The sequence below is a fragment of the Bos indicus genome, chromosome 3 (assembly GCF_029378745.1).
Source record: "Bos indicus isolate NIAB-ARS_2022 breed Sahiwal x Tharparkar chromosome 3, NIAB-ARS_B.indTharparkar_mat_pri_1.0, whole genome shotgun sequence".
Taxonomy (NCBI): Eukaryota; Metazoa; Chordata; class Mammalia; order Artiodactyla; family Bovidae; genus Bos; species Bos indicus.
The window spans coordinates 32,160,259-32,187,419 of record NC_091762.1 but is presented as its reverse complement, the minus strand read 5'-3'; the positions used below and the strand labels follow the sequence as shown (position 1 = coordinate 32,187,419).

The 27,161-nt window shown below is 40.9% G+C and overlaps 1 protein-coding gene across 1 annotated transcript in view; it reads right to left on the bottom strand.

Moving 5' to 3' along the window:
- Nucleotides 1–24,478, bottom strand: part of ADORA3 (adenosine A3 receptor) — a 57,197-nt gene extending 32,719 nt beyond the window's left edge. The window contains exon 1 of the mRNA XM_070785930.1: nucleotides 24,270–24,478. Coding sequence (XP_070642031.1) covers nucleotides 24,270–24,463 — 194 coding nt within the window. The 5' untranslated portion in view covers nucleotides 24,464–24,478. The remainder of the gene's footprint in view (nucleotides 1–24,269) is intronic.
- Between the last annotated feature and the right edge of the window lie 2,683 nt (nucleotides 24,479–27,161).

Here is a 27,161-nt window from a genome sequence, read left to right as displayed (position 1 = left end):
CTCATGTCAGTCTCCCCCAGCAGATGACAAGGCAGGAGGTCCCTGCAAAGATCCAACGATCCCTTGCGCCGAGGCCGCAGGACCCGTTCTCACAGGCAGCTGAGCTCAGCCGTGGGCCTGAGAACTAGAGGGAGGCAGGAACACGGAAGTGAATGAAACTCACGGAGTCTGGTGTGTGGGGGGGAGTGGAGGGGGGGGTGGTGTCAGGGCGCGAGGGTGAGGATTCGTGCCCCGGGCACCCCCCAGGAGTCACAGTACCATCAGCTCAGCTCCCTGGCTCTAACGCGGTGAGGAGGGGTGGGGCTGTGAAGCTGATTCATTCGCCACACAATCTGAGGATGCTGGTGGTTCACCCGGCCGCAAGTGCTCCTCCGGAACTCTGAGAGAACTGGAAGCCGGAGGGGTGTTCCCCGAAGACCGCGTGCGTGAGCTAGTCCGGTCCGCATAACCTGGCCCAGAGAGCGGCGCCCCCGTCAGGATCAGGTCCAGCCGGGTGCTCATGCTTTGGGGGCGACCCCAAGAATCCTGGAACTGCAGTTTCGCAATGCCCGCGGTCTGCAGTCACCGGGATGGGTGACTGACTTGGAGGCTGTGTCTCCTTTCCCCGCTCCCATCCCCAGAACCGGGGATCGTCCCACAATCCTCTTTTAAGAGGAGCCAGGCTTGGCCTCTGCCTGTCAGGACAGGGCCCTGGGCAGCTGCCTTGCCACACGGCCTGCCCTTGCCTTCCACGACCCTGCACACATCACCTGTAGTCCAGTGGCCTAAGCAGGAAGCTGCTCTCAGGGCCTCTGAGAAAGGAGAGCAAGGAGGAGGGCCGAGAGGAAGTCACAAAGATCAGCTTAAAAATAACTCTCCTCTCCATGTCAGACGTGCGCGTGGAGCCAAATTCTGACAGCGGTGGCTCGAGGCGGGGTCTGAAAGCCCCAAAGTGAACCAGCAGACACCCATCTGGGAGCACACGCTGTGTCCTTATCAGCCTTAGCAAGCCCCTGCCGAAACCCTGTCTTCTCAGAAACTTCCGCCCAACCAGCAGCTGTTTCCTCCCCTATATTTAAACAACCAGGTTAGTGAACTGGAGAGAGCACAGCTGCCCGCCCCAGGAAGAACACAGTTTCCCATGGAACACATAGGGCACAGGATGACCCTGAGGGCCTGTGGCCTGTGCTGGGCTCCTGCCTGGCTTCTGCTGGGTGAGTGGGGCCCAGAGTTCCAGGGAAGGCCTCCAGCCCCATGGTCCCGGCAGTGAGGCAGGAGACCTGGGGGGAGGGTGTGCCCAGATGGTTTTCTGGGTGTGAGCAGTGTGTGATACCTTCCAACACTGAATGGGGTGAAGGGGACCCCCAAGAAAGCCAGAGATCCATGAAACAATGCCTATGTCACAGCCCCAGCCCCAAGCACCAGGGAGTGCAACTCCTCAAGGAGTCTTTGGATATAGTCAGGCCTCTTGGCTATTTTGGGGGGCTTCCCAGGTGGCGCTAGTAGTAAAGAACCTGCCTGCCAATGCAAGATATGTAAGAGAACTGACCTGGGTTCAAGCCCTGGGTCAGGAAGATCCTCTGGAGAAGGGAATGGCAATTCACTCCAGTATTCTTGCCTGGAGAACCCCGTGGACAGAGGAGCCTGGCGGGCTACAGTCTATGGGGTCGCAAAGAGTTGGACATTACGGAAGTGACTTAGCATGCATGCATTCTCTTGGCTATTTTTAGCTGCCATTTCCACCCTTATCTAAACAGAGCTGTTTGTTTAGAGGAAGACACATCTTTACCAGGGACCTTTTCCTGGTTCTGCTGGATCCCTGGGCCCAGGCTACTGTGGTCTCATCCCACTAGACACACATACACACACACACACACACACACACACACACACACACAGTACTAGCCTCATGAAACATTTAGTGAAAGGAAGAGCGTTTTAGGAATCCTCTAGAAAATATCCTCACATGGCAGAAAGTACTAGTGCTGAGTAATGGTCTACATCTCTCTTAGGATGCCCGGCCTGTGCCATTACCAAGAAATGTTCTCTATGAGTGGCTTGATGCTGCTCAGCAAGGCAAGGAGACTTTGCTGGACTTACTAGTTGTCATTGTACAAGAGCAAGAACTGCTCCTATCACTTGCGTGCTGCTCCCCTTCCCTTGTCCTCACGTACCCCAGGCTGTTTCTCCCAGCTGGCACTAGAGATAGAGACTTGCCTTTACGTTGTTCTTTCCATCCTTAAACACAGAACGCGCCAACTAACTGAATATAAAGTAGGATATTTTATATCCTGGAATCCGCCCTGAGGTGAGCATTTCTAAATTTCAACCTCTCAAAGCACAGGCTAGAGTCCTAACTGGGACTTCCTTGATGGCTCAGTGGTAAAGAGTCTGCTTGAAATGCAGGAGACCTGGGTTCAATCCTTGGGTTGGGAAGATCCCCTGGAGAAGGGAATGGAAATCCACTCCAGTATTCTTGACTGGAGGATCCCATGGACAGAGGACCCTGGTGGGCTGCAGTCCATGGGAGTCACAAAAGAGTTGGACATGACTGAGCTTCTAACAACAGAGTCCTACCTGAATTCAGAACCCCAGCTCTACTCCTTAGGACTGTGTGGGTTTGAGCAAGTTGCTTTGTTTGGAGCATCTTTCCATATGTGTAAAATAAGACTGAAATCGGCTAATGAGAGAGCCATATCAAAGGTTGTCAACGGGATTCAATGAGGTGATATTTATAAACACCTGGCAACTTGCCCAGCACCTCATACTGGGTCCTTCGAGGGCTGATGAACTTGATATTGCTGTGCAAATTGTCCGTTTCTGTTTGGTTTGTGTTCCCCTTCATGGTTCATATAAAAAAGTTCAGAGCTTCTGATTAAAATCAGTGCCCCTCTCAGCACTGTCTCCATAACTACTCCCCTTGTAATAACAGAAAATATCAGTTGAGCAGTTGCTAAACTATGCAAATACGTCCTTTGTATGTGTTAACACATCTCTGTGAAGCAGGTATCACTGTTGTCCTCATTTTATAGATAAGTAGACTAAGGTTAAATAACTTGACCAAGAATATACAGGTAGTAAATGGTTAAGCCAGGATTTGGATTCAGGCAGGCTGGCTCCAGAGTCACTACTTAAAACCTCTTTGCTACCCCCGCATTAACTACTGAGTGCACTTCAGGTAGCTCTGCTGGGGACTTTTCCAGAACCTAAGACAGACTTGCACAGCCTTTTCTTCCCCAGAATCTGGTTTTCAGTTAGCCCCACTGAATTGATCGTTGGGTGATGATAGTACCATTGATCTAGCACCTTCATATTTTATGCCAGACACTTGTATACATTATCTCTCAACCAGGATTTCCAAGCCTCAGCTCTATTGACTTAATTTTTTGCTGTGAGAAGCAGTCTGTGCATTGTAGAATGTCTAGATCCATGGCCTCTACCTGCTAAATGCTAATAACACTTCCTCCCCCAAGTCAAGATGATCAAGGATGTATCTAGATGTTACAAAATGTTCCCTGGGCAGGGTGGGGATGGGGGTGCAAAATCACTCCCAACTGAGAGCTACTGCACTAAATGAGAAGGCAATGGCACCCACTCCAGTACTCTTGCCTGGAGAATCCCGTGGACGGAGGAGCCTGGTAGGCTGCAGTCCATGGGGTCACTAAGAGTCGGATACGACTGAGCAACTACACTTTCACTTTTCACTTTCATGCACTGGAGAAGGAAATGGCAACCCACTCCAGTGTTCTTGCCTGGAGAATCCCAGGGGTGGGGGAGCCTGATGGGCTGCTATCTATGGGGTCGCATAGAGTCAGACATGACTGAAGTGACTTAGCAGCAGCAGCACTAAATGAGAAGTCTGACCTTCAGAGGTTAAGCAGTTTTCCCAAGGTCATAAGGCTGGCAGGCAGCAGAGATAGAATCTGAACCAAAGTTTGCCTACACCAAAACCGGGTGTTTTCCAGTCTGTCGTGCTGTCTCAGTAAAGAAGGCAGAATACCAAAGAACTGATGCCTTCGAATGCTGGAGAAGATTCCTGAAAGTCCCTTGGACAGCAAGGAGATCAAACCAGTCACTCTTAAGGGAGATCAACCTTGAATATTCACTGGAAGGACTGATGCTGAAGCTGAAGCTCCAATGTTTTGGTCATCTGATGCTAACAGCTGACTCATTGGGAAAGTCCCTGAGGCTGGGAAAGATTGAAGGCAGAAGGATAAGAGGGTGTCAGAGGAGGAGATGGCTGGACAGGATCACCAATGCAATGATCATGAATTTGGCAAACTCCAGGAGATGGTGAGGGACAGGGAGGCCTGGCTTGCTGCAGTCTATGGGGTCACAGAGTTGGACACGACTGGGCAACTGAACAACAACATGCTGTCTACTGTATAAAGTTAAAGTTAAAATGTTAGTCATTCGGTCATATCCCACTCTTGACCACCTTGTAGACTGTAGCCCGCCAGGCTCCCCTGTCCATGGAATTCTTCAGACAAGAATACTAGAATGGTTAGTCATTCCCTTCTCCAGAAGATCTTCCCAACCTAGGGATCGAACCCATGTCTCCTGCATTGCAATCAGATTCTTTACCATCTGAGCCACCAGGGAAGCCCCAGGTCTATAAAAGGAAGGTGTGAACTCAATACTGAAATCTATGGGCCCAGAGGCAATAGCATCAATAAACCGGTTCCCCAATCCCTAAGACTGTTCAAATTCTGAACTTACAACTTCTGGCTACTGCTTATCCGAGCAAAATCTAGATCTTAGACTTTGGGAGTTAAATCAACTGAGATTTAGGCCACTCTGCCAAGGCTGGGGATTTAAGCTCTTCTTTACAATCCCATCTCCCCTTCATGTGCCAAGAGCTTAGTTTGGACATCCACCACACTGGTTCTTCTGGAACCATGGGAAGGCTGCATTCTTTGGAAAATCATGGCAGGTCTTCCAGCAGCTTGTCCACAGCCACTTTCTGGAAAAATGCTGAGGCCGGAATCCCAACCCAAACTTCTGCCTGAGTTCTATCTCCTTTGGCTCTGAGTTCATTGATTAAAACCTTCATGGGCATACTGTCGTACTGAGTGAAGTAAGTCAGACAGAGAAAGATAAGCATCATACGGTAACGCTTATATGTGGAATCTACAAAATATGGTACAAATGAACTTATTTACAAAACAGAAATAGAATCATAGATGTAGAGAACACATTTATGGTTATCGGGGGAAAAGGGGAAGAGGGATAAACTGGGAGTTTGGGATTGACATATACACACTACTATATATGAAAAAGATAACTAATAAGAACCTACTGTATAGCACAGAGAACTCTACTCATACTCTATAATGGCCAATATGGGGGAAAATATCTAATAAAAAAAGAGTAGAACTTAACTGTATAAGTAGAACTTAGTGTATAACTTAATGGCACACCTGAAGCTAACACACCACTGTAAATTGACTACACTCCAATAAAAATTAAAAAACAATAAAATAAAATCTTCATAGACATTAAATGGACTGAATTTGCACATTATACCAATTCCTGTGATGCAGAATGATGCCTAATTGAACAGAGATTGCCAGGCACATGAAGATAAGGTTGCATATGGAAACATCCTTCATAGCAGAACTTCAAGCCTAGATTTCTTTCATCATTTGTCATTCTTTGCTTCCCTCCCCTGGTTTTTTCTCTTCTTTGCTGAACCCTGTCGTGCACAGATAGCTATCACTGTTAACATGGTGGAAGCTAGAAAACAAAGAATCCCTTTTCATATGGCCTTCTTTATGCAAAAATAACTACTAAAAGTAAATTCTGCTGAAAACTAAGTCCTCACAAAGAATAGGTTCACCGCCGGAGCCCACTTGCTTACTTTGATGAGGGAAATGATAACAGCAGCTGCAACCCATGTTCATAAAGCCCAAAAGCCTCGGCAGCCACAGTAACTGTGTGGCCAGTAGCTGCCATCTCACGTTTCCTCAAAAGCCCCCTATAGTGTTCCTCTCGCCTGGAGTCATCACAGAAGAATTTTCATTATGAGATCATAAGATCAGCAGTCTCCAGAACAAGACAGTGGGCAGATGGTGGCAAAAGAATGAGAGTAAGTCTCAGGTTCCAATGCAAGAATTGGAAAGACTGGGACTTTTACTTTATAAAATTTTATAGTTTCTCAACCATGTTAATAGAAGGGGAGATGAAAGTCAGTGGTAAAGACATAGAAACGGACTCAGAGGAACTTGTCAGTGTAAGAGACTGTTTGGGACTCACGCCAACCATTTTTCAAACATATTTTAAAGCAGTATTTTTCAAACTACAGATCCCAATCCCCTGTAGAAGTACGAAATCAATTTATAGTTGATCTGATCAGAGTATATTTTCGATTAAATGGAATGGAATGAAATGTGTGTATCAGATTACACTGCACATAGCAAGAGTAATTTTGTTTCAGTTATGTTCCAGTGTGCAGTGGATAGCAGTCGAAAATGAATTCTTTGGTTTTACACCCTTACTGGAAGATAGTTAACATGCTAAAAATTTCACATACGTAATGTACAAAATCTGATAAATTTTTACATATGTGAAACCATCACCATAATCAAGATAGCATATCCATTGCTCCCAAAAGTTCTCTCATGCCCCTTGATAATCCCTCCTTCATTCATTAACTACTGACCTGCTCTTTTTTACTATAGTTTGCACTTTGTAGAAAATTATATAAATGGGTTCAAACAGTAAGTATGCACTCCTTTTCACTGACTTTTTCACATAATTACTTCAAGATTTATCAATGTTCTTATGAGAATCAATGGTTCATTCATTGTCATTGCTGTGTAGGATGCTGCTGCTTAGATCTATCACAATTTGCTTATGCATCGCCTGTTGATGGACATCTGGATTGTTCCCAGTTTGGGATTCTTACAAATAAAAGCGCCATAAACATTTACACACAAGTTTTTATGTGGACACATATCTTCTTGGATAAAAATAAGATTATAGAATAAGTGAATCATACAGTAGATGTAGATTTAGCTTCCTTAGAAACTTCCAAAGCATTTTATTTTTTTTTACCATTTTACACTCCCACCAATAATGAATGCCAGTAATTTTTGCCAGTGCTTGGAATGGCCAGTTGATTTAATTTGGCCATTCTAGTGGTTACACAGTAGTACATCATTGTTTGGATTTGTCTATCCCTAATGACCAATGAGGACTTCCCTGGTGGCTCAATTGATAAAGAGTTTGTCAGCAATGTGGGAGACCTGGGTTCGATCCCTGGGTTGGGAAGATCCCCTAGAGAAGGAAATGGCAGCCCACTCCAGTACTCCTGCCTGGAGAATCCCATGGACTAAGGAGCCTGGTAGCCTACAGTCCATGGGGTCGAAAAGAATCCGACACGACTGAGAGACTTCACTTCACTTCACTTCATTTCACTTCACTTCATCTCTAAGTCAAACTAAGGTCATGGCAACCCACTGGTATTCTTGCCTGGAGAATCCCCATAAGGAGCCTGGCAGGTTACATGGGGTTGCAAAGAGTCAGACACAACTGAGCGACTAAGCACACAATGACTAATGAGATTGAGCATCTTTTCGTATACTTATTTGACATTTGTCTCTATTTTTAATTAGATTTCTAATCTTCTTATAGAGTTGTTAGAGTTCTTTATTTTAATTACAAATCCTTTGTCAGACATATATTCTGCATATATTTTCTCCAGTCTTTAGCTAAACCTTCTACTTTAAAAAAAAAAAAGAATGCCTTTGGAAGAACAAAAGATTTAATTTTGATTATTTATTTTTACTTTTATACCCAGTTTCCTTATTTTTGGTTGTGTCTTTTGTGTTTTTTGCATCATATTTAAGGAATCTTTGCCAGGTCCAAGGCTACCAAGACTTTCCTCTGTGTTTTCTCCTACAAATTTTATAGTTTTAGCCTCATATTCAAGTCTATGATCCATTTCAGGTTGCTTTTTGTATAAGATGTTAAGTAAGGGTTGAGGGTTACTTATTGCATTTGTTATTGTTGTTTAGTTGCTAAATCATGTCCAATTCTTTTGTGACCCCATAGACCATAATAGCCCACCAGGCTCCTCTGTCCATTGGATTTTCCAGGCAAGAATACTGGAGTGGGTTGCCATTTCCTTCTCCAAGGGATCTTCCCAACCCAGGGATCAAACCTGTGCCTCCTGGCAGGTTTGATCCCTGGGTTGGGAAGGCAGGCAGATTCTTCACTGTCTGAACCACCAGGGAAGCACCATTTATTGCATATGGCTATCCAATTGTTCCAGCACCATTTGCTGAAAAGATGGTCCTTTTCCCATTCAGTTGTCTTGGCATCTTTCTTGAAAATCAATTGACCATACAGTTCATGGGGTTGCTAAGAGTCGGACACGACTGAGCGACTTCACTTTCATTTTTCACTTTCATGCATTGGAGAAGGAAACGGCAAGCCACTCCAGTGTTCTAACCTGGAGAATCCCAGGGATGGGGGAGCCTGGTGGGCTGCCCTCTATGCGGTCGCACAGAGTTGGACACAACTGAAGCGACTTAGCAGCAGCAGCAGCAACATGATATCATCTTAATTGTTGTGTTTTATAGTCAGTCTTGAAATTAAGTAGTGTTAGTACTCCAACTTAGTTCTTCTCTTTCAAAGTTGTTTTGAGTAGTCTGTCTTTTTGATTTTCATACACATTTTAAAATTAGTTTTTCAATTTCTTCCAAAAAGTCTCTGGGAATTTGATTGAGATTGTGTTGAATTTGAGAGATTAGTTTGGGAGAGAGAACTGCCATCTCAACAACACAGAACCTTAAAATACAGTATCTGAAGACAATGTATCCATTTTATTAGGCCTTCTTTAATTTCTTTCAGCAATGATCTGGCTTTTAGTATTCAAATTTTGCATATTTTTTGTTAGTTTTATCCTTAAGTATTGTTCGTTGCTATTACAATATTCGTTGCTGTTACAAATGGTATTGTTTTTAAATTCAATTTTCTAATTGCTCATTACCAGAGTAAAGAAGTACAATTAATTTTTGCGTATTGAACTTACATAAGATTTTCTACATAGACAATCATGTCATCTGCAAATAAAGATAATTTACTCATTTTCTAAACAGAATATCTGTTCTTTCTTTCCTTGCCTTATTCTGCTAGCTAGGACCTCCTTTACAATGTTGGATAGAAACAGTGGCGGTGGCCATTTTGCCTTTTTTCTGATCTTAGGAGGAAGATTTTAGCCTTCCAATGTGATATTTGTTGTAGGTTTCTCATAGGTGCTTAATCAGATTAAGGACGTTCCCTTCTGTCCCTATTTTACTAAGAATTTATGTCAGTGATATTAGACCTTTGTCAAATATTTTTTATGCATCTATTGACATAATATGATTTCTTTTTATTTCTTAGTCTGTTAATATAGGAATTAAAAATTTGGTTTTGAATTATAGACTGGGCTCTAGGATAAATCCCACTGGAAATCATATATGCTATCCTTTTCAAGTACTGTTAGATTCAATTTACTAAAATTTTAAGAATTTTTGCATTAATTTCATGAAGGGTATCAGTATATAGTTTTCCTATAGGGCAAACCTGATTTCAGTATCAAAACAGCACCAGTTTCATAGACTCATTTGGGAAGTATTCTCTTCATTTTGCTGAAAGAGCTTTGGTTAAATTGATGATATTTCATCCTTAAATATTTGATAAGATTTGCTCATGAAGTCATCTGGCCCCAGGGTTTTCTTTATAGGAAGATTGTTTAACTAGAATTTAAACTTATTTAGCTTTGTCTTTCAAAAATTTTAAACAATTTTACTTAAATTGTTGAATTTATCAGTAAAGCTGTAAATAATATTCACAGATCAAACCAGTCAATCCTAAAGGAATTCAACCCTGGATATTCATTGGAAGGACTGATGCTGAAGCTGAAGCTCCAATACTTTGGCTACCTGATGCAAAGAACCAGCTCATTGGAAAAGACTCTGATGCTGGGAAAAACTGAAGGCAAAAGGAGGTGGCAGAGGAAGAGATGGTTAGATAGCATCACAGACTCAATGGGCATGAATTAGAGAAACTACAAGAGATAGTGAAGGGCAGGGAAACCTGGCATGCTGCAGTCCATGGAGTTGCAAAGAGCTGGATACGACTCAGAACTGAGCAACAATAACAATACTTTTAATGTGTGTGGACCTGTGGTGATGTGTCCCCACTTTGGTAATTTTGTTTTGTCTTTTTTTCTTGATTAGTCAAGCTAGAGGTTTGTCAATTTTATTGATATGTTTAAAGAGTCAGCTTTTGTTTGATTGTCTCTATTATTTTTGTTTTCTCTTTCATTGCTTTCTGCTGTTATCTTTATTATTTTCTTTCTTCTGCTTGCTTTGGGTTTAATTTACTCATCTTTTTCTAGTTTCTTAAGGTCTCATTGATTTGAGACCTTTCTTTCTTTGTAATAGAGATGCTTACTTCTATACATTTCTTTTTAAACACTGCTTTAGCTGTGTCTACAAATTTTGATATTATATTTTTATCACTCATTTCAATATACCTTTTAATTTACCTTCTGATTTCTTCTGTGACTTATAAATTATTTAGAAGTGTGTTACTATCTAAATGTTTGGGGATTTTCCTAATATCTTTCTATCATTTATTTTAAACTTAATTCCATGTGGTCAGGAAAATGTTTGTAGGATTTAAGAGTTTTTTCAGGATTTGTTTTATGTTTCTGTGGTAAATGTTCTATGTGTACTTGGAAAGAGTATACATTCTACTGTTGTTGCATAGATAGTTCTATAAATGCCAATTAGGCATAGTTAATTAATGGTTGTTATTCAGCTTTTCTGTATACTTGCTGACTTTCTATTTGTTCTAATAATTATTGAGTGAGGGGTGTTAAAATTCCAGCTATAATTTTGGATTTGTCTGTTTCCTCTCTCAGTTCTATCAGTTTTGTTTAAGTATTTTAAAGCTCTATTATTAACTGCATAGATGTTTAGGATTACTGTGTCCTCTTGATGAAATGACCCTTTTTATCACTATGAAATAACTCTCTTTACCCCTAATTATATTCTTTGCCCTGAAATCTACTTTGATATTAATAGAGTCTATCCAGATTTCCTTTGATTAGTGTTTCCATGTTGTATTATTTTCCATCTTGTTAATTTTATTCTATTTTTATCTTTATATTTAAAGTGGATTTCTTTGGAGGCAATATGTAGTTCATTCTTGCTTTTGTACATAAACTGATCATCTGTGCCTTTTAATTAACATTTAATGTAATTATTGATATGGTTAGATTCAAATCTGCCATCTTGTTATATGTTGTTATAACATCTTGTTATATGTTTTCTATTTGTTCCATTGTTCTTCATTCCTTGTTTCCTCTTTCTGTGTCTTCTTTTGGACTATTTTTTAAGAAGGTTTTTTAAAAATAAGCTACTTTATAGAGCAGTATTAAGTTCATAGGAAGAATGGAGCGAAGTACAAAGTTCACAAATATCCCCTGCCCCACAGTACACACAGCCTCCACCACTACCAACAACCACAGTGTGGGGCTTTTTTGTTATAATTTGTTACAACTGAAGAACCTACATTGACACACAATTATCACCTAAAGTTCATACTTCACTTTTCCCTCTTGGTGGTGTACATTCAGTGGGTTTTAACAAATGTATAACAATATATATCTACTATTATAATATTATACAAAATAGTTTCACTGCTCTAAAAATCCTTACTGTTCCATCTATTAATCCCACCTGCCAACCCCTGACAACCACTGATTATTTTTACCATCTCCACAGTTTTGCCTTTTCCAGGATGTGATATAGTTCGAATTATGCAGTATGTGGTCTTTTCAGATTGGCTGTTTTCACTTAGTAATATGTCTTTCATGTTCCTTCTTTTCATGGTTTGATAGCTCATTTATTTTTAGTGCCAAGTGATATTTCATTGTCTGCATGCACCAGTTTATTTGTCCAGTCACCTCCTGAAAGTCCTCTTGGTTGCTTCCATGTTTTGGCAATATGAATAATGCGGCCATAAAAATCCATATGCAGGTTTTTGCATAGACATGTTTTCCAACTTGTCTGGGTAAACACTAAGGAGCACAATATCAGATCACATGATAAAAGTATGTTTAGTTTTACAAGAGCCTGCCAAACTGTCTTTCAGAGACAGTGCAGTTTTGCATCCCCACCAACCACCAGCATCTGGTGTAGTCAGTGCTCTAGATTTTGGCCATTTACTGTACGTGTGGTAGTGCTTCACTGTTGCTTTAACTGGCATTTCCTCAATGATGTATGACATAGAGCATATTTTCATGTACTTATTTGAAAATCTGCATATTTTCTTCAGTGAGTTGTCTTTTGCCCTTTTTTAATCTGATTTTTCATTTTCTTATTGCTTCATTTTGAGTTTGTTTCTATTTTCTGATTAACAGTTCTTTACCAGATACGTCTTTTGCAAATAGTTTCTCCCAGACTCTGGTTTGTCTTCTCATTCTCTTGACAGTGTCTTCAGCAGAGCAGAATGTTTTCAGTTTAACAAGGCTTAGCTTACGGATTCTTTCTTTCATAGTTGTGCCTTTGCTGCTGTATCTAAAATCTCATCACCATACCCAAGGTCATCTAGATTTCCTCCTATGGCATCTTCTGGAAATTTCATAATTTTGCATTTTACACTGAGGTCTATGATCCACTTTGAGTTAATTTTTGTGAAGGGCACATGGTCTGTGCTAGAGACTTTTTGCATGTGGATGTCCAGTTGTTCTAGCACCACTTGCTGAAATGATTGTCTTTTCTCCATTGTATTGCCTTTGCTCCTTTGTCAAAGATCAGTTGACTATATTTTTGTAGGTCTTTTTCTTGGCTCTCTTTCCCGTTCTATTGATCTATTCATTTGTTCTTTTGCCAATACTGTGCCGTCTCAATTACTGTAACTATATAGTAATTTCACGTAGTATCAGTCTTCCAACTTTGTTCTTCTCTTTCAATGTCATGTTGGCTATTCTGGATCTTTTGCACTTCCACATAAACTTTAGGTTGTTGACAAAATAACTTGATGAGATTTTGATTGGGATCATTTTGAGTCTACAACTCTAGACAGAAGAATTGATATCTTGACAATATTGAGTCTTCCTATCCATCAACATGAAATATTTTTCCACTAATTTATCTCCTTTTTTATGTCTTTCATCAGAGCTTTATAGTTTTCCTCACATAAATCACATAAATATTTTTGTTAGATTTATTCTCAAGAATTTAAGAATTAATAAAAATATTAATATTAATTATTAAATTAATTAGGATTAAAGGTCTAAACGTAAGACCAGAAATTATAAAACTCCTAGAGGAGAACATGGGCAAAACACTCTCCGACATACATCACAGCAGGATCCTCTATGACCCACCTCCCAGAATATTGGAAATAAAAGCAAAAATAAACAAATGGGACCTAATTAAACTTAAAAGCTTCTGCACAACAAAGGAAACTATTAGCAAGGTGAAAAGACAGCCTTCAGAATGGGAGAAAATAATAGCAAATGAAGCAACGGACAAACAACTAATCTCAAAAATATACAAGCAACTCCTACAGCTCAACTCCAGAAAAATAAATGACCCAATCAAAAAATGGGCCAAAGAACTAAATAGACATTTCTCCAAAGAAGACATACAGATGGCTAACAAACACATGAAAAGATGCTCAACATCACTCATTATCAGAGAAATGCAAATCAAAACCACTATGAGGTACCATTTCACACCAGTCAGAAATGGCTACGATCCAAAAGTCTACGAGCAATAAATGCTGGAGAGGGTGTGGAGAAAAGGGAACTCTCTTACACTGTTGGTGGGAATGCAAACTAGTACAGCCACTATGGAGAACAGTGTGGAGATTCCTTAAAAAACTGGAAATAGAACTGCCTTATGATCCAGCAATCCCACTGCTGGGCATACACACTGAGGAAACCAGAAGGGAAAGAGACACGTGTACCCCAATGTTCATTGCAGCACTGTTTATAATAGCCAGAACATGGAAACAACCTAGATGCCCATCAGCAGATGAATGGATAAGAGAGCTGTGGTACATATACACAATGGAGTATTACTCAGCCATTAAAAAGAATACATTTGAATCAGTTCTAATGAGATGGATGAAACTGGAACCTATTATACAGAGTGAAGTAAGCCAGAAAGAAAAACACCAATACAGTATACTAACGCATATATATGGAATTTAGAAAGATGGTAACAATAACCCTGTATACAAGACTGCAAAAGAGACACCGATGTATAGATCAGTCTTATGGACTCTGTGGGAGAGGGAGAGGGTGGGGAGATTTGGGAGAATAGCATTGAAACATGTATAATATCATGTATGAAACGAGTCGCCAGTCCAGGTTCGATACACGGTACTGGATGCTTGGGGCTGGTGCACTGGGACGACCCAGAGGGAGGGTAGGGGAGGGAGGAGGGAGCAGGGTTCAGGACGGGGAACGCAGGTATACCTGTGGCGGATTCATTTCGATATTTGGCAAAACAAATACAATATTGTAAAGTTTAAAAATAAAATAAAATTTAAAAAATAAAATTAATTAATTAATTAATATTAAATTAAATATTAAATTTAATTTAATAATAAAAATTAAGATTATTACTAATATATAGAGAAACAACTGAGCTTTGTATATTGACTTTGTATCTTGCAACCTTGCAATAATTGTTATTTTAATTCCAGGAGCTTTTTGTTGATTCTTTGGAATTTTTTACATAGATTATCATTTTATCTTCAAAAACTGACAGTTTTATTTCTTCCTTCCCAGTCTGAATACTTTTTATTTCCTTTTGTCTTATTGCATTAGCTAGGATGGGCTTCCCTTGTGGCTCAGCTGGTAAAGAATCTGCCCGCAATGTGGGAGACCTGGATTTGAATCCTCAGTTGGGATGATCCCCTGGAGAAGGGAAAGGCTACCCACTCCAGTATACTGGCCTGGAGAATTCCATGGACTCTATAGTTCATGGGGTCCCAAAGAGTTAGACACGACTGAACGACTTTCACTTTTCACTTTTCCAGTACAATGTGGAAAAGGAATAATGAGAGGGGGCATCCTTGTCCTGTTACTGGAATTATAATTTAAATGATTCCATTTAATATTCTTGGTTGGCTTACTAGCCATAACTCTGTTTTATTATTTTATAACAAAAGATTTGCAAAATACAGTCCACCTTCAAATAATATTATACCATTTAACACATCATATAATGACCTAGAGACACTATATATCCATTTTCCCCTCCCTGGCCTTTGTGCTATTGCCATACATTTTACTTGTGCAAATGTTATAAACCTTTCAATACATTGCTATTATTTTTGCTTTCCAAAGTCAATTATTTTAAAGAGCTTTTTAATAATAAAGAAGTTTTTTTATATCTATATTTACCATTTCTACCACCCTTTGTTCCTTTGATTTCTGTCTTGTATCATTCTCCCTGTAGAAATTCCTTTAACATTTCTGGTTGTACAGGTCTGCTGATTGTGAATTCCTTCAGTTTTTGTATGCCTGGAAAAGCTTTTTTTTTTTCTTTTTTTTTTTGAAAAGCTATTTTTGAATTATCTGCAAGTTATTTTTTAAAAACATTTTTGCGAGGTTTTGACAGATTTTTTTCCCCACATTTCAAAGATTTTGCTCCATGGTCTTGTGTCTCATTGTTCCTGACATTCATCTTCTTTCATTCTTTGTTGCTCAATATGTAATGTGTCTTCTTTTTTTCCCTTTCTGGCAGCTTTTAAGATTTTATCTTTATCTCTGGTTTTGAGCAATTTGTTTTTTGCTGTAATTATTTATGATTGTTTTGCATGGGGTTCATTAAACTTCTTGGGCCTGTGGCATTATAGTATTCAGCAAGTTTGGAAATTTTCAACCATGACTTTTTAAACATTTTTGCTGTTTATCTCTCCTCTCCTTCAGAGTCTCTATTCACACGTATATTGGGCTGCTTGAAGTTGTACAACTTACTGATGTTCTTAAATTTTTTAACATTTCTTTCTCTCTGATTCATTTGGCATCATTTCTATTGCTAGACCTTCAGGTTTATTGCTCTTTTATACTGTGGTATCTAATCTGTTAATCTCATCCAGTGTATTTATCTTTTTTGTTTTTAATATTTTTTCATTTACTTTATTTTTGACTTTTTGCCATAACTTCATGACAAATAGATGGGGAAACAATGGAAATAGTGACAGACTTTATTTTCTTGGGCTCCAAAAACACTTTGGACAGTGACTGCAGCCATGAAATTAAAAGACGCTTGCTCCTTGGAAGAAAAGCTATGACAAACCTAAACAGCGTATAAAGAGCAGAGACATCACTTTGCCGACAAAGGTCTGTCTAGTCAAAGCTATGGTTTTTCCAGTAGTCATGTATGGATGTGAGAGTTGGACCATAAAGAAAGATGAGCACCAGAGAATTGATGCTTTTGAATTGTGGTGTTGCAAAAGACTCTTGGGAGTCCCTTGGACTGCAAGGAGATCAAAACAGTCTCCTTGCAGTCTCCTAGAGACTAAACCAGTCTGCTTTATTTTCCTAAAGGAAATAAGCCCTGAATATTCTTTGGAAGGACTGATGCTGAAGCTGAAGCTACAATACTTTGGCCACCTGCTGTGAAGAGCTGACTCATTGGAAAAGATTCTGATGCTGGGGAAGCTTGAGGGCAGGAGGAGAAGGGGATGACAGAGGATGAGATGGTTGGATGGCATCACCAACTCGATGGACATGAGTCTGAGCAAGCTCCAGGAGATGGTGAAGGACAGGGAAGCCTGGCATGCTGCCAGGGGTTTGCAAAGAGTCAGATATGACTGAACTACTGAACAACAACATTTTTGGCTTCACTTTGGCTTTGCATAGGCTTTTCTCTAGTTGCAATGAGCAGGGGCTTCTCTCTGTGAAGCTCTCTCCGGTTCTCTCCCGGCTCTCTTCTGCAGATTCTAGCCACCTTGTCCTCCCTAGGCTCTCCACCTCTGTTCTCCTCAATCATCAGGCTCTGCCTGGATTTCTCCTCCCTGCTTTGAAACCTAGACACTCTCCCAGAAGTAAGCTGGGAGTAACTGTGGAGCTAACTTCATTTGTTTTCCTTCTCTCAGGGACCACTGTCTTCACAGCTTGATATCCAGTGTTCAAATATTGTTGTTTCATATATTTTATTTGATTTATTACTCATTTCTGGCAGGAAACTAAATCTGCTTCCTTTCACTCCATCTTGTCTGTAATTAAAAGTCTATTATGTATTTTTATATGGGTTGTGGGGTGGGGGAAGTATAAAAATGCTATCTTTGAAAACATATTTCCATACATAATAAAAATTCCATCCATTGCAGAGTTTGGTCTTATAAAGGTCAACCAGCTTTAGAAAATCACTTCTTTAACAGAATGCTCCCAAGTTGCCTTTGTAAATGCACTCAGTAGCTTGCGTAAAGATTGAAAACCTGAATTCAAGTAGCATAAATAATCATTAAGATCATGTACTTCCCTGGTGGCTCAGATCTTAAAGAATCTTCCTGCAATGCAGGAGACCCAAGTTCAATCCCTGGGTTGGGAAGATCCCCTGGAAAAGGGAATGGCTACCCACTTCAGTATTCTTGCCTGGAGAATGCCAAGGACAGAGTGGACTATAGTCCATGGGGGTCGCAAACAGTCAGACACGACTGAGCATGAGCACGCATGCATGCATGTGGATACACGGGGATAACCCTCTTCTAGGGCCTCGTGGTATTTAGTAGCTGAGTAAATATAGCTTCCAAAGTTTCCATGTGCAAGTGCCATTCACACATAGTAAGGCAGAGGAGAATCTGAGGTGTCAGGCAAGGTACAACTCTGCATTTATGCTGCAGCTCTGACCACTTATTAAGGAGCTACTTGATTAAAAATATAGTTCCCGTGTATAACCACAGCTTCCCAGAAACTAGCTATTTTACACATGGTGGTATATATATGTTAGTGTTACTCTCTCAGTTTATTCCACCCTTTCCTTCCCCTGCTGTGTGCACAAGTCCGTTCTCTATGTCTACTCAGTGCTCTGCGATGACCTAGAGGGGTGGGATGGGGGCGGGGAGGGAAGCTTAAGAGGGAGGGAATATATATATACTTAACAGCCAATTCACATTGCTGTACAGCAGAAACAAACATTGCAAAGTAATTATCCTCCTATTAAAAAAAGGAAACACATAGTTCCTATTTGCATTTGAAAGGGCAATCTAGCATATTGTATACCGTGTATGGTTAATATATGAGTTTACCATCTTTGGAGTTGAACAGATCTGGGTTCAAATCCCACCTCTGCCACAACTGAGTGGCTTCCCAGTAAGACTCCTAACTTCTCTGAAGATCAGTTGCAGCCACTTGTAAAATGATGCAATACTCTCTATTGCAGCATTTTGTTGTGAGAAATGTTTAAGTATGATTTCTGGCACATCATATTCACTTAGTAAATACAGCTATAATTAAAGTTATGCTAGCTATCTGAGGATGAAACAATGATCATAGGAAGAAGATAGAAAGGTGGGACCTCTTCTTACTTGTCAAGATGAAAATATGTCATACTCTAAGATGGAATCCATCCAATCCAGTCCTAAACTTTTTTTTAGGAGGGGAAAAAAAGAAACAAAGAAAGTCTCATGTACTGTACTCCAAAATTGTCAGAAACATCAGCATCTCAAGTTCTCAAGTGAGAATGGCTATTTTGGCTTTTCTTTGTTGTTGTTTAGTCCCTAAGTCATGTCCAAGTGTTCTGCGACCCCATGGACTGTAGCCCGCCAGGGTCTTCTGTCCATGGGATTCTCCAGGCAAGAATACTGGAGTGGCTTGCCATTTCCTTCTCCAGGGGATCTTCCCAACACAGGATCAAACCTGCATCTCCTGCATTGGCAGGCAGGTTCATTACCTCTGAGCCACCAGGGAAGCCCAGTTCTTTAGAGGGTAGCTTTTGCAGACACAAAAGTGCTCCCAACACCCGGCCCTGGGAGTCACTCAGGGCTGAGCACCACCTGTCCACTGTGTATCACGAAGGCCTGATATGAAAGGCAACTGCATGCTTCTTCCTCCAGAGACCTTGGCTTGAGCTCAAGAGAAAACGTGGAGGAGCTAATAGCAGGCCTGGCAAAGGAGCTGCTGGGGTCTGCTGGAACACGGCCACCTCACAGAGGCTTGTCTCCAGGCCAGCAAGGTGTCCCAGCAGCTGAAACCTGATCCCTTCCCCCTCAGGCTGCTGTGGTTGCAGGCGGCCCTGTTTATCCGTCTGTTTTTGAATCAGTCTGTTTTGGAATTTTTCAGAGACTGAGAGCCCACTTCTGCTTTAAAACAGCAACCTTTCCTTTAAACCAGAACACTGGATCTCAGGGTAGAAACAACTGTGTTATGCGTTGGAATTCTCCACGGGACTCTCCAGCCATCCACCAAAAGGACAATTACCGGTTAACTTAAAAAATGTGTAAAATATTTCATTTCTGTACATGGAGATGACAGGTTTTCCCCTCTGTTGAGGCCTTATATTTAAGTGTGGCTCATTAGTCAACAGGGTTAGATGCCCAAGCTTCTCATCACACCTCCATGCACCGATTTCAACTCCTTGCCTTCTTTGTTGCTTCAACTGGCTCCTCAGTCATCTTTCTCCCTTTTCTCTCTTTTCTTCTCTTCAATATTTTTTACTGTAGTAAAATACTCTTAACATAAAATTTACCATCTTAAGTGCATTACCGTTTTCAAGTGCACAGGTCAATAGTGTTAAATACATTTACATTGCTGGGCAACCATGCCATCACCCATCTCCAGAACTTTTCATCTTGTAAGATGGAAACTCTATACCCGCTAAGCAACAGCTCCTGATTCCCTCTCCCCCTAGCCCCTGGTGACCACCACAACACTTTCTGTCTCTATGAACTTGACTTCTCCGTGTATTTCACATCCCCCCTTCTCTTAAAGTCACATCCATACTCTTTCCTTTTTACTTATAAATCCAGTGCAGTTCCCATTCTCTCCTCTAAAAACAGAATCTTCTTAATCTCTTCTCTCGATATTGTTGTTGTTTAGTTGTTAAGTCATGTCCAACTCTTTGCAACTCCATGGACTGTAGCCCACCAGGCTCCTCTGTCTAGGGGATTTCCCAGGCCAAAATACTGGAATGGGTTGCCATTTCTTTCTCTATGGGATCTTTCAGACCCAGGAATCAAACGTGCCCCTCCTACACTGCAGGCAGATTCTTCACCACTGAGTTACCAGGGAAGCCCGCTTTCTCTTGACTAGGCTACTTCAAATTCAGTGGTTGTCTGCAGCTCTTAAAGGTTTTTTAAACTGTAATTAATTGGACAGTGTAAGAATAATGCCCCAAAGTACAGCTGTGTGTATTATAAAAATAAAATTTCCTCTCCTGTCCCTCATCCAACCCCAGATTTCCACATCTTTGCTAACCATTGTTAACACTTTGCTGTGTATTTGTCTAGAAATGTTCTCTGTTTCCAAGGCATTTAGAGTATTGCATTCTGGTTAACAGTAGACACTCTGGAGCCAGGATGCCTGGGTTTGAATTCTGACTTTGACACTTAGCTGAGCAACCTTGAGCAAGTTACTTAACTTCTCCATACTTAGATTTCTTCATATAAAATTGAGCTAATATTAGTATCCATTTTATAGGAATATTTGAAAGATTAAGTTAATAAGTGTAAAGCACTTTGAACAATGCTTGTGTATAATAAGCATTTTTATTATTGTTATTATGTGTATGCTTTTATCTTTGTAACATAGAGTATACAATGCATATTGTCCTGCAAGCTTATTTCACCTAATGAACACACCAAGAGTAACTTTCAGTATTAATACAATCTCATTTGTTGTAATGACAGCATATTGTCCCACAGAATGGTTTCAAGAGTTGAAGTTGTTTTTAAATCCAGGGTACAAGAGAGAATATCATGGAAATGTATATATTTCCATATGTAAAACAGATAGCAAGTGGGAGTTTGCTGTGTGACACAGGGAAACCCTGGGTTCTGTGACAACCTAGAGGGGTGGGGTGGCGAAGGAGATGAGGGGTGTTTCAAGAGGGAAGAGACATATGTATACCTGTGGCTGACTCATGATGATGTATGGCAGAAACCAGCACAGTATTGTAAAGCAATTCTCTTCCAATAAAAGAAAAAAACCTATAGAGTACACAACCACATTCCACAGAATATGTCCCAAGATGGGGTGTGGGGATGACATATCAGAACTGAGGTTTGCTTTTGTCAATGCTGAGTTCCTCAAGGGCAGGGCTGGTTTCCTTCTGTGATCAGATAGCTGGTGATGGCACTCTCTCACTCAGAGAGGTTTGGCTTTCACAGTTGCTATTCTTATTGATCAAATCTTATAAGTGTGTCTCTCCAAACATGGCCTTCTGGCAGACCCTTAGAAAGGAAGTCATCTCCTTCCCACCCCTCCCCATGACCTGGAGTGGGAAGGACTGAGCCCTCAGGGAAATGCTATGTAAAACCTGGCAGGAAGAGAGCATTTGAGAGTACATGAGTGATGTGAGGAAAAAATAAATAAACTTTATTGTGAGTGTGTATGTGTGTGTAACAGCACGTGTAGCCTTGATATCATGACTTCTTCCCTTCCTCTCCACCCCTATTTACTCTCCCATGATTTTCTGCTCATCTTATGTTGGGGAACCAGAGTATAAAGGCAATGACTAGTCCAGTCCTGTAACTAGAACAAAAATACAACATAGCTGTCAGGAAACCAAGAGGCATGTACATTAGGGAAACACACTGCTCACAGGAAATCAGTGTAATGTCCAGCTCTAAGGGGGCTTCCCTTGTGGCTCAGCTGGTAAAGAATACACCTGCAATGTGGGAGACCTGGGTTAAATCCCTGGTTAAATCTCCTGGGTTAAGATCCCCTTGGAGAAGGGAAAGGCTACCCACTCCAGTATTCAGGCCTGGAAAATCCCATGGACTATATAGTCCATGGGGTCACAGAGTCGGACACGAATGAGCGACTTTCACTTTCACTTCCAGCTCTAAGGACTGTGTTTGAGAGCCTGGCTCAGTTACCTATCAGCTTCATAATTTAACCTTCCTGTGTCATGGCTTCCTCATTTTTAAAAGTGACAAAGATAATAATATCTATTTTATAGAATCACTTCAAGGATTAAATGAATTAAATTTGTAAAGACCCACACCAGTGCCTGGCACGACATGGAATGTCAACTATTATTATCCTGCGTGTCATTGTATTCTACTACCCTCATCTCTAAGCCCCAATTTCCTATAATGTGAATTCCTTAAAGTTCATCTATTTGAAGAGAAATCACATAAAAACTACAAAGGTTTAGCAGAAGAAATAATTTATCATTTTAGAAATTTTTCACCAAAGAAAGGGTCAGATCCCATTTCAGGAAACATCTGATTAGATCCTATAAAGCAGTAGGCACAGAAATACCTCTGGACTTTTGAAATCAGATGGGCATTTATTCAACACATTCCTGTACAGGGTAGTTTACAAAATTAAGCTAACACAGCAAAAGGACCCAGCACTGCAGGAGCTCACCCACCTAAAGTGGTCATCAGAGGCAGGGCACATGTTCAGGTGAAGGTAGAGGGTTTCATGTTCCTTGTTTTACTGAAAGTCATTATTCACGTATTCACTGAAGCCTCATGCTAATGAGAGCTGGCAAGTCCCGCTCAGGATATGTTTCTTGTTTTCTAGACTTTAGGATATGGGACTGACTAGCATTTTTCTCTCCAGACCAAAGTGTCCTGTGGGGTGTCTTTAAAAGAGGAGAATCAAAAAAGAATAAAAAAGGATGCTGGCCACTGAGCTCTAGAAACCCAGCTGCCTCCTCCCAGCTTCTGGACACACAACGGTGTCATTGTGTACGGAGAAAAAAATTGAACTGGAGCTTTCCTGCAAGCATTTTTGAACTTGGACCTCCAGTGCATAGCTTAGCAGCCAGCTCCCGGCCCAGGCACCCCCTCCTTTTCTCCCCTCTCCTTTCCATCTTTGCAAGAGAATTTAGTTCCATTTAAGTCCAGGGGACATGGCAAAAACACACTCGAAACGCCACTTCCATTTTTGGCAATGGGATCCTTCAAACAGTGAGAAACAGCCCTTCAGCTCGCTGGCCCTTTTGATTCTGTAACTCTTACACTAGTTTCCTCTGCTCACTTCAGAGAGAAGGGGCGGATCTGATGAGTTGGGGTTCATTTTTTGAATTGCTTTCTGAGAAAAAAGATAGCAGCAAAAAAGAACAGTCACTGATTCTTAACGCTGGAAGGGTGTTAGCTAGCTACCAATCAATTTCCACGTTCTTCAGAGGAGGAAACTGAGGCCAATGAGGTTAACAACCCGGGCAGCACTTTGAGCAGTAGCTCCCAGACAAGCCATCTTAGGACACGGGAGATACTGAAAGCCACACCCTCATGCCCCCATTTACTTGCATTACTAACTTCCCGTCAACACTTATTGGTAAATTGTTACATACTGAGTCCTGTGTTCAGGAGGAGGCAAAAGTCTACCCTGCAGGAGTTAATGGTTTTACAGAAAACAAAAAAATTCTGTAAAGCAATTATCCTTCAATTAAAAAATAAATTTTTTTAAATCTCCTTTTCTTTGAATTCACTTTCTCTCTATCTCATTCCTGTCAATAAAATAATAAATCACTCGTTTTGTCCCTTTGGTTCAAAATTTTAGAGTCATAGTTATTCATTAAATATTCCATCTTTGTTTCAGTGGACATTTGTCATCTACCTTGAGCCCAGCACTGTCCCTTTCCACTGGGACACCTTCTTTTTCTCTCTGTTCCTTCTGTTATCACCCCAATCCAGGTTTTTCCATCTTCCAATTGACTGGTATTTGCAAGAACTACCCAGCTACCTCCAGGCCACCCTCTGTCTCCAGAACATCAAGTCTGGTGAATTTTCCAAATGTTCCTTAAACAGTCACTTGTTAAGTCATCTTTCTGCTCCTCAACCTACAGTTGCTTGCTTCCTATTGTCAATCAATTCAGGGCCAAATTCTCCCCGCTGGTTTTCAAATCTTCCTACAATCACCTTATCTACCCAAATTTATTTCCCCTTCATTCTCACCTAACTCTTATTTTCTTTAGCAAAATTTCACTCCTTGTTCCAGACCTGGGATCAAGTATCATCTACTCTCTGAAAAGTTCCTCTTCCCCAGCATCACAGCAATCACTCCCTCTTAGACCTCCCTGGGCACTCACCTCTAGTACAAGACTACTCAGATTGCCGCACGGTTATTTGTTCCTCGGCTATATCCTTACCTGGACTCTGAGCTCTTTGAACACAGGGCCCATCCTTTTGATATCCTGTTCCAGTGTCCAGCAGAGCAAAGGTGCTCAATAAATGCCGTGAATACAATGAAGGAATAGCTCCTAGAGCAGCACCGAGTGCACTGCAGGTGCTTAGTGAAGACTTGCTGAGCACTTGAAGGTAACCTGACGTCAGACCTCAACATCCAGTGATTCAGGCAGGGATGTAAATGGCAATTATGACATCGAAACTATGTTCATAACAGCATTGTTGTTTAAAGGGAAACTTCCCTTTTGGGATAACCTGGGCCAAAGAGGCTCAAGGTTCAAGCAGCATTTTTAAAACTGTTCCAAGGACAAGCTGCTTTGGGACACGGGAGAATTATCCTTTCAAGGGGAAGGTTCCCTTTTTGACGTATTATTTTAAAGAGTTAAAAAGATGGGAGTCTGAACTCACTCACTAATGCTAAGGAATAAAAATATTATGTTTCCAAAGGAAACAATCTCTCTTCATCAAGTCTAAGAAAGACATATTTAACTTGAAATTAATACATTTTAAGAAAAAGTAAAACAATATAGTTAGCAACATGAGACAACATGAGGGCTATGATAACTTGGATAAGAATAGATGTGATCTTTTTCACTGAACCCCTTTAATAGCTATATATTTACTCAAGAGGGTGTTTATTATTCAAGATGTTATCCCCATGCCCTTACTACCAGAATGGCCCTCTTGCTATTTTCTTTACTTTCCTTAAATACCTAAGCATTTAAAATTATCAATGACTTGTTTGCTGTTGGTCAGCTCATACAGCATTTTCACGATTTTTTAAAGTTTATTTTTGGCTGCACTGGGTCTTCATTGCTGTGCATGGGCTTTCTCTAGTTGTCATGAGCGAGGGCTACTCTTCATTGTGGTAGTCTACCTCTGCTTCATATTGTCCTAAATGCACGCGCTTCTCCTTGTGTGGCTTCTCTTGTTGCGGAGTGCGGGCTCTAGGCACACAGGCTTCTGTAGTTGCGGTGCATGGGCTTGGTAGTTGTGGCTCTGGGGCTCTAGAGATCGGGTTCTGTAGTTGTGGCACACGGATTTAGTTGCTCTGTGGTATGTGGGATCTTCCCGGACGAGTTATTGAATGGGTGTCTCCAGCATTTGCAAGTGGATTCTTATCCACTGTGCCACCAAGGAAATCCTTTCACAGTGTTTAAGAGAATGATTGAATCAGAAAATTTAGCATATCACAATGATACCATGGATGATGCCAGCCATTAAAAATATACTTCCCATGATAAGCAGAAGACTAGAGCAATGTCACTGGAAAATTTAATTTGTTCTTCTCAAATAGTTCTTGTATCAGACATGATCAAATACATATTTATGGACAGAAACCAAGCAGTACCTGAGCAACTCCTTGCTGTCAGGTTGACCAAATACAGGAGGAGAATTTGAGTTGGGAAGTTCATTACTCACACCCTTCATGCATCTACAGAAATGGCAAGGTCTTTCCATTACCAGGCTCATTGTTTGGATCCACCTCATGTCTGTGTGTGACTGACTCTGAGAAGGCTGTGAGAAGGAGGTTCTCAGTGAAGATGTCTTTTTTTCACTGGAACTGCTGGATCAGCCTGCTCCCAGCACCTGGCCCTGCCTAGTGGGCAGCACCTACTGCTACTTCATATTTGTTCTAAATGCCCTGGCTCATTTCTGATCCCAGGAACCAAGCTCACTGGGTCTCCTTCGGGTTTGGAACTATACTATCGACAAATAATGCTGAAGCTGAAGCTCCACTACTTTGGCCACCCTGTGTGAAGAGCCATCTCATTTGAAAAGACTCTGATGCTGGGAAAGATTGAGAGCAGGAGGTGAAGATGGCGACAAAGCACAAGATGGTCCAACTCAAAGGACATGAGTTTGAGCAAACTCCCAGAGATAGTGAAGGACAGGGAAGCCTGGCATGCTGCAGTCCATGAAGTCACAAAGAGTTGGACACAACTTAGTGACTGAACAACAATAACAATCTATAAAATAATTGCAGCATCTACAGTCATTGAAATGCATTTGGAGAAACCTTCTCAAGAGTTAAAGAACTGAAGTTTAACAATAAAAAAAAAGTTTTTTAAGCTTTTTTTTTTTTCATCCAAATGCACTGGAGAATTAAAAAAAGAAAACTTCCCAGGACCTCTGGCTTTCCTCCAGGAAAGGACTACCACACCACAGAGGAATTGGATTTTTGCCTATTTGCCTTTGGAATGATCTGTAATTTATATTCGTTTCAAATAGATGCCCTGCACAATGATCTGGCAACAGGAGCATTTTCCCAGTCTATGGTACAGAAGTCATGTGATAATCCTTTGCAAGAGTCCATACATTCTGCACCCTAGTGAGCCTGATCCTCAAGACCAGTGCTGAAGGGTTCCTCCCATGCGAGGCTTTCTTTGGCAATGCCAGTACTATCCCACTCTCAGCAGCAGGCCCTTGCCCTTAAGACACAAAATTTCCTTCAGTTCTGTTAAATTAATTTTAACAGATGTTACCTATGTGCCAAAAATTGTATTTAGCCACTGGAAGTTAAACAAAAGAAGACGATCTGGTCTCTGAGCTTGAAGAGCTTATAAACAATTGCTATACAATATAATGTCTTAACCAAACAACACAGAACACTGTGGGTGGAGGGCATTGGAACTCAGAGAGAATCATAACCCGACATGAGGCTTTGGGAGTTACTTCTCAGAGAAGATGACATATAAGCTGATATTCTTAAAGGAAGAACTAGGGGGTGCCAATCATGAAAGGGTGTTCTTGGCAGAGTAAAGAGTATAAGCGGAGGACAGCAGTATAAAGAGAATGGGCTGTGATAAGACACACACACAGTTAGGCATTAGTTGAGAAGTTATAAAATAACT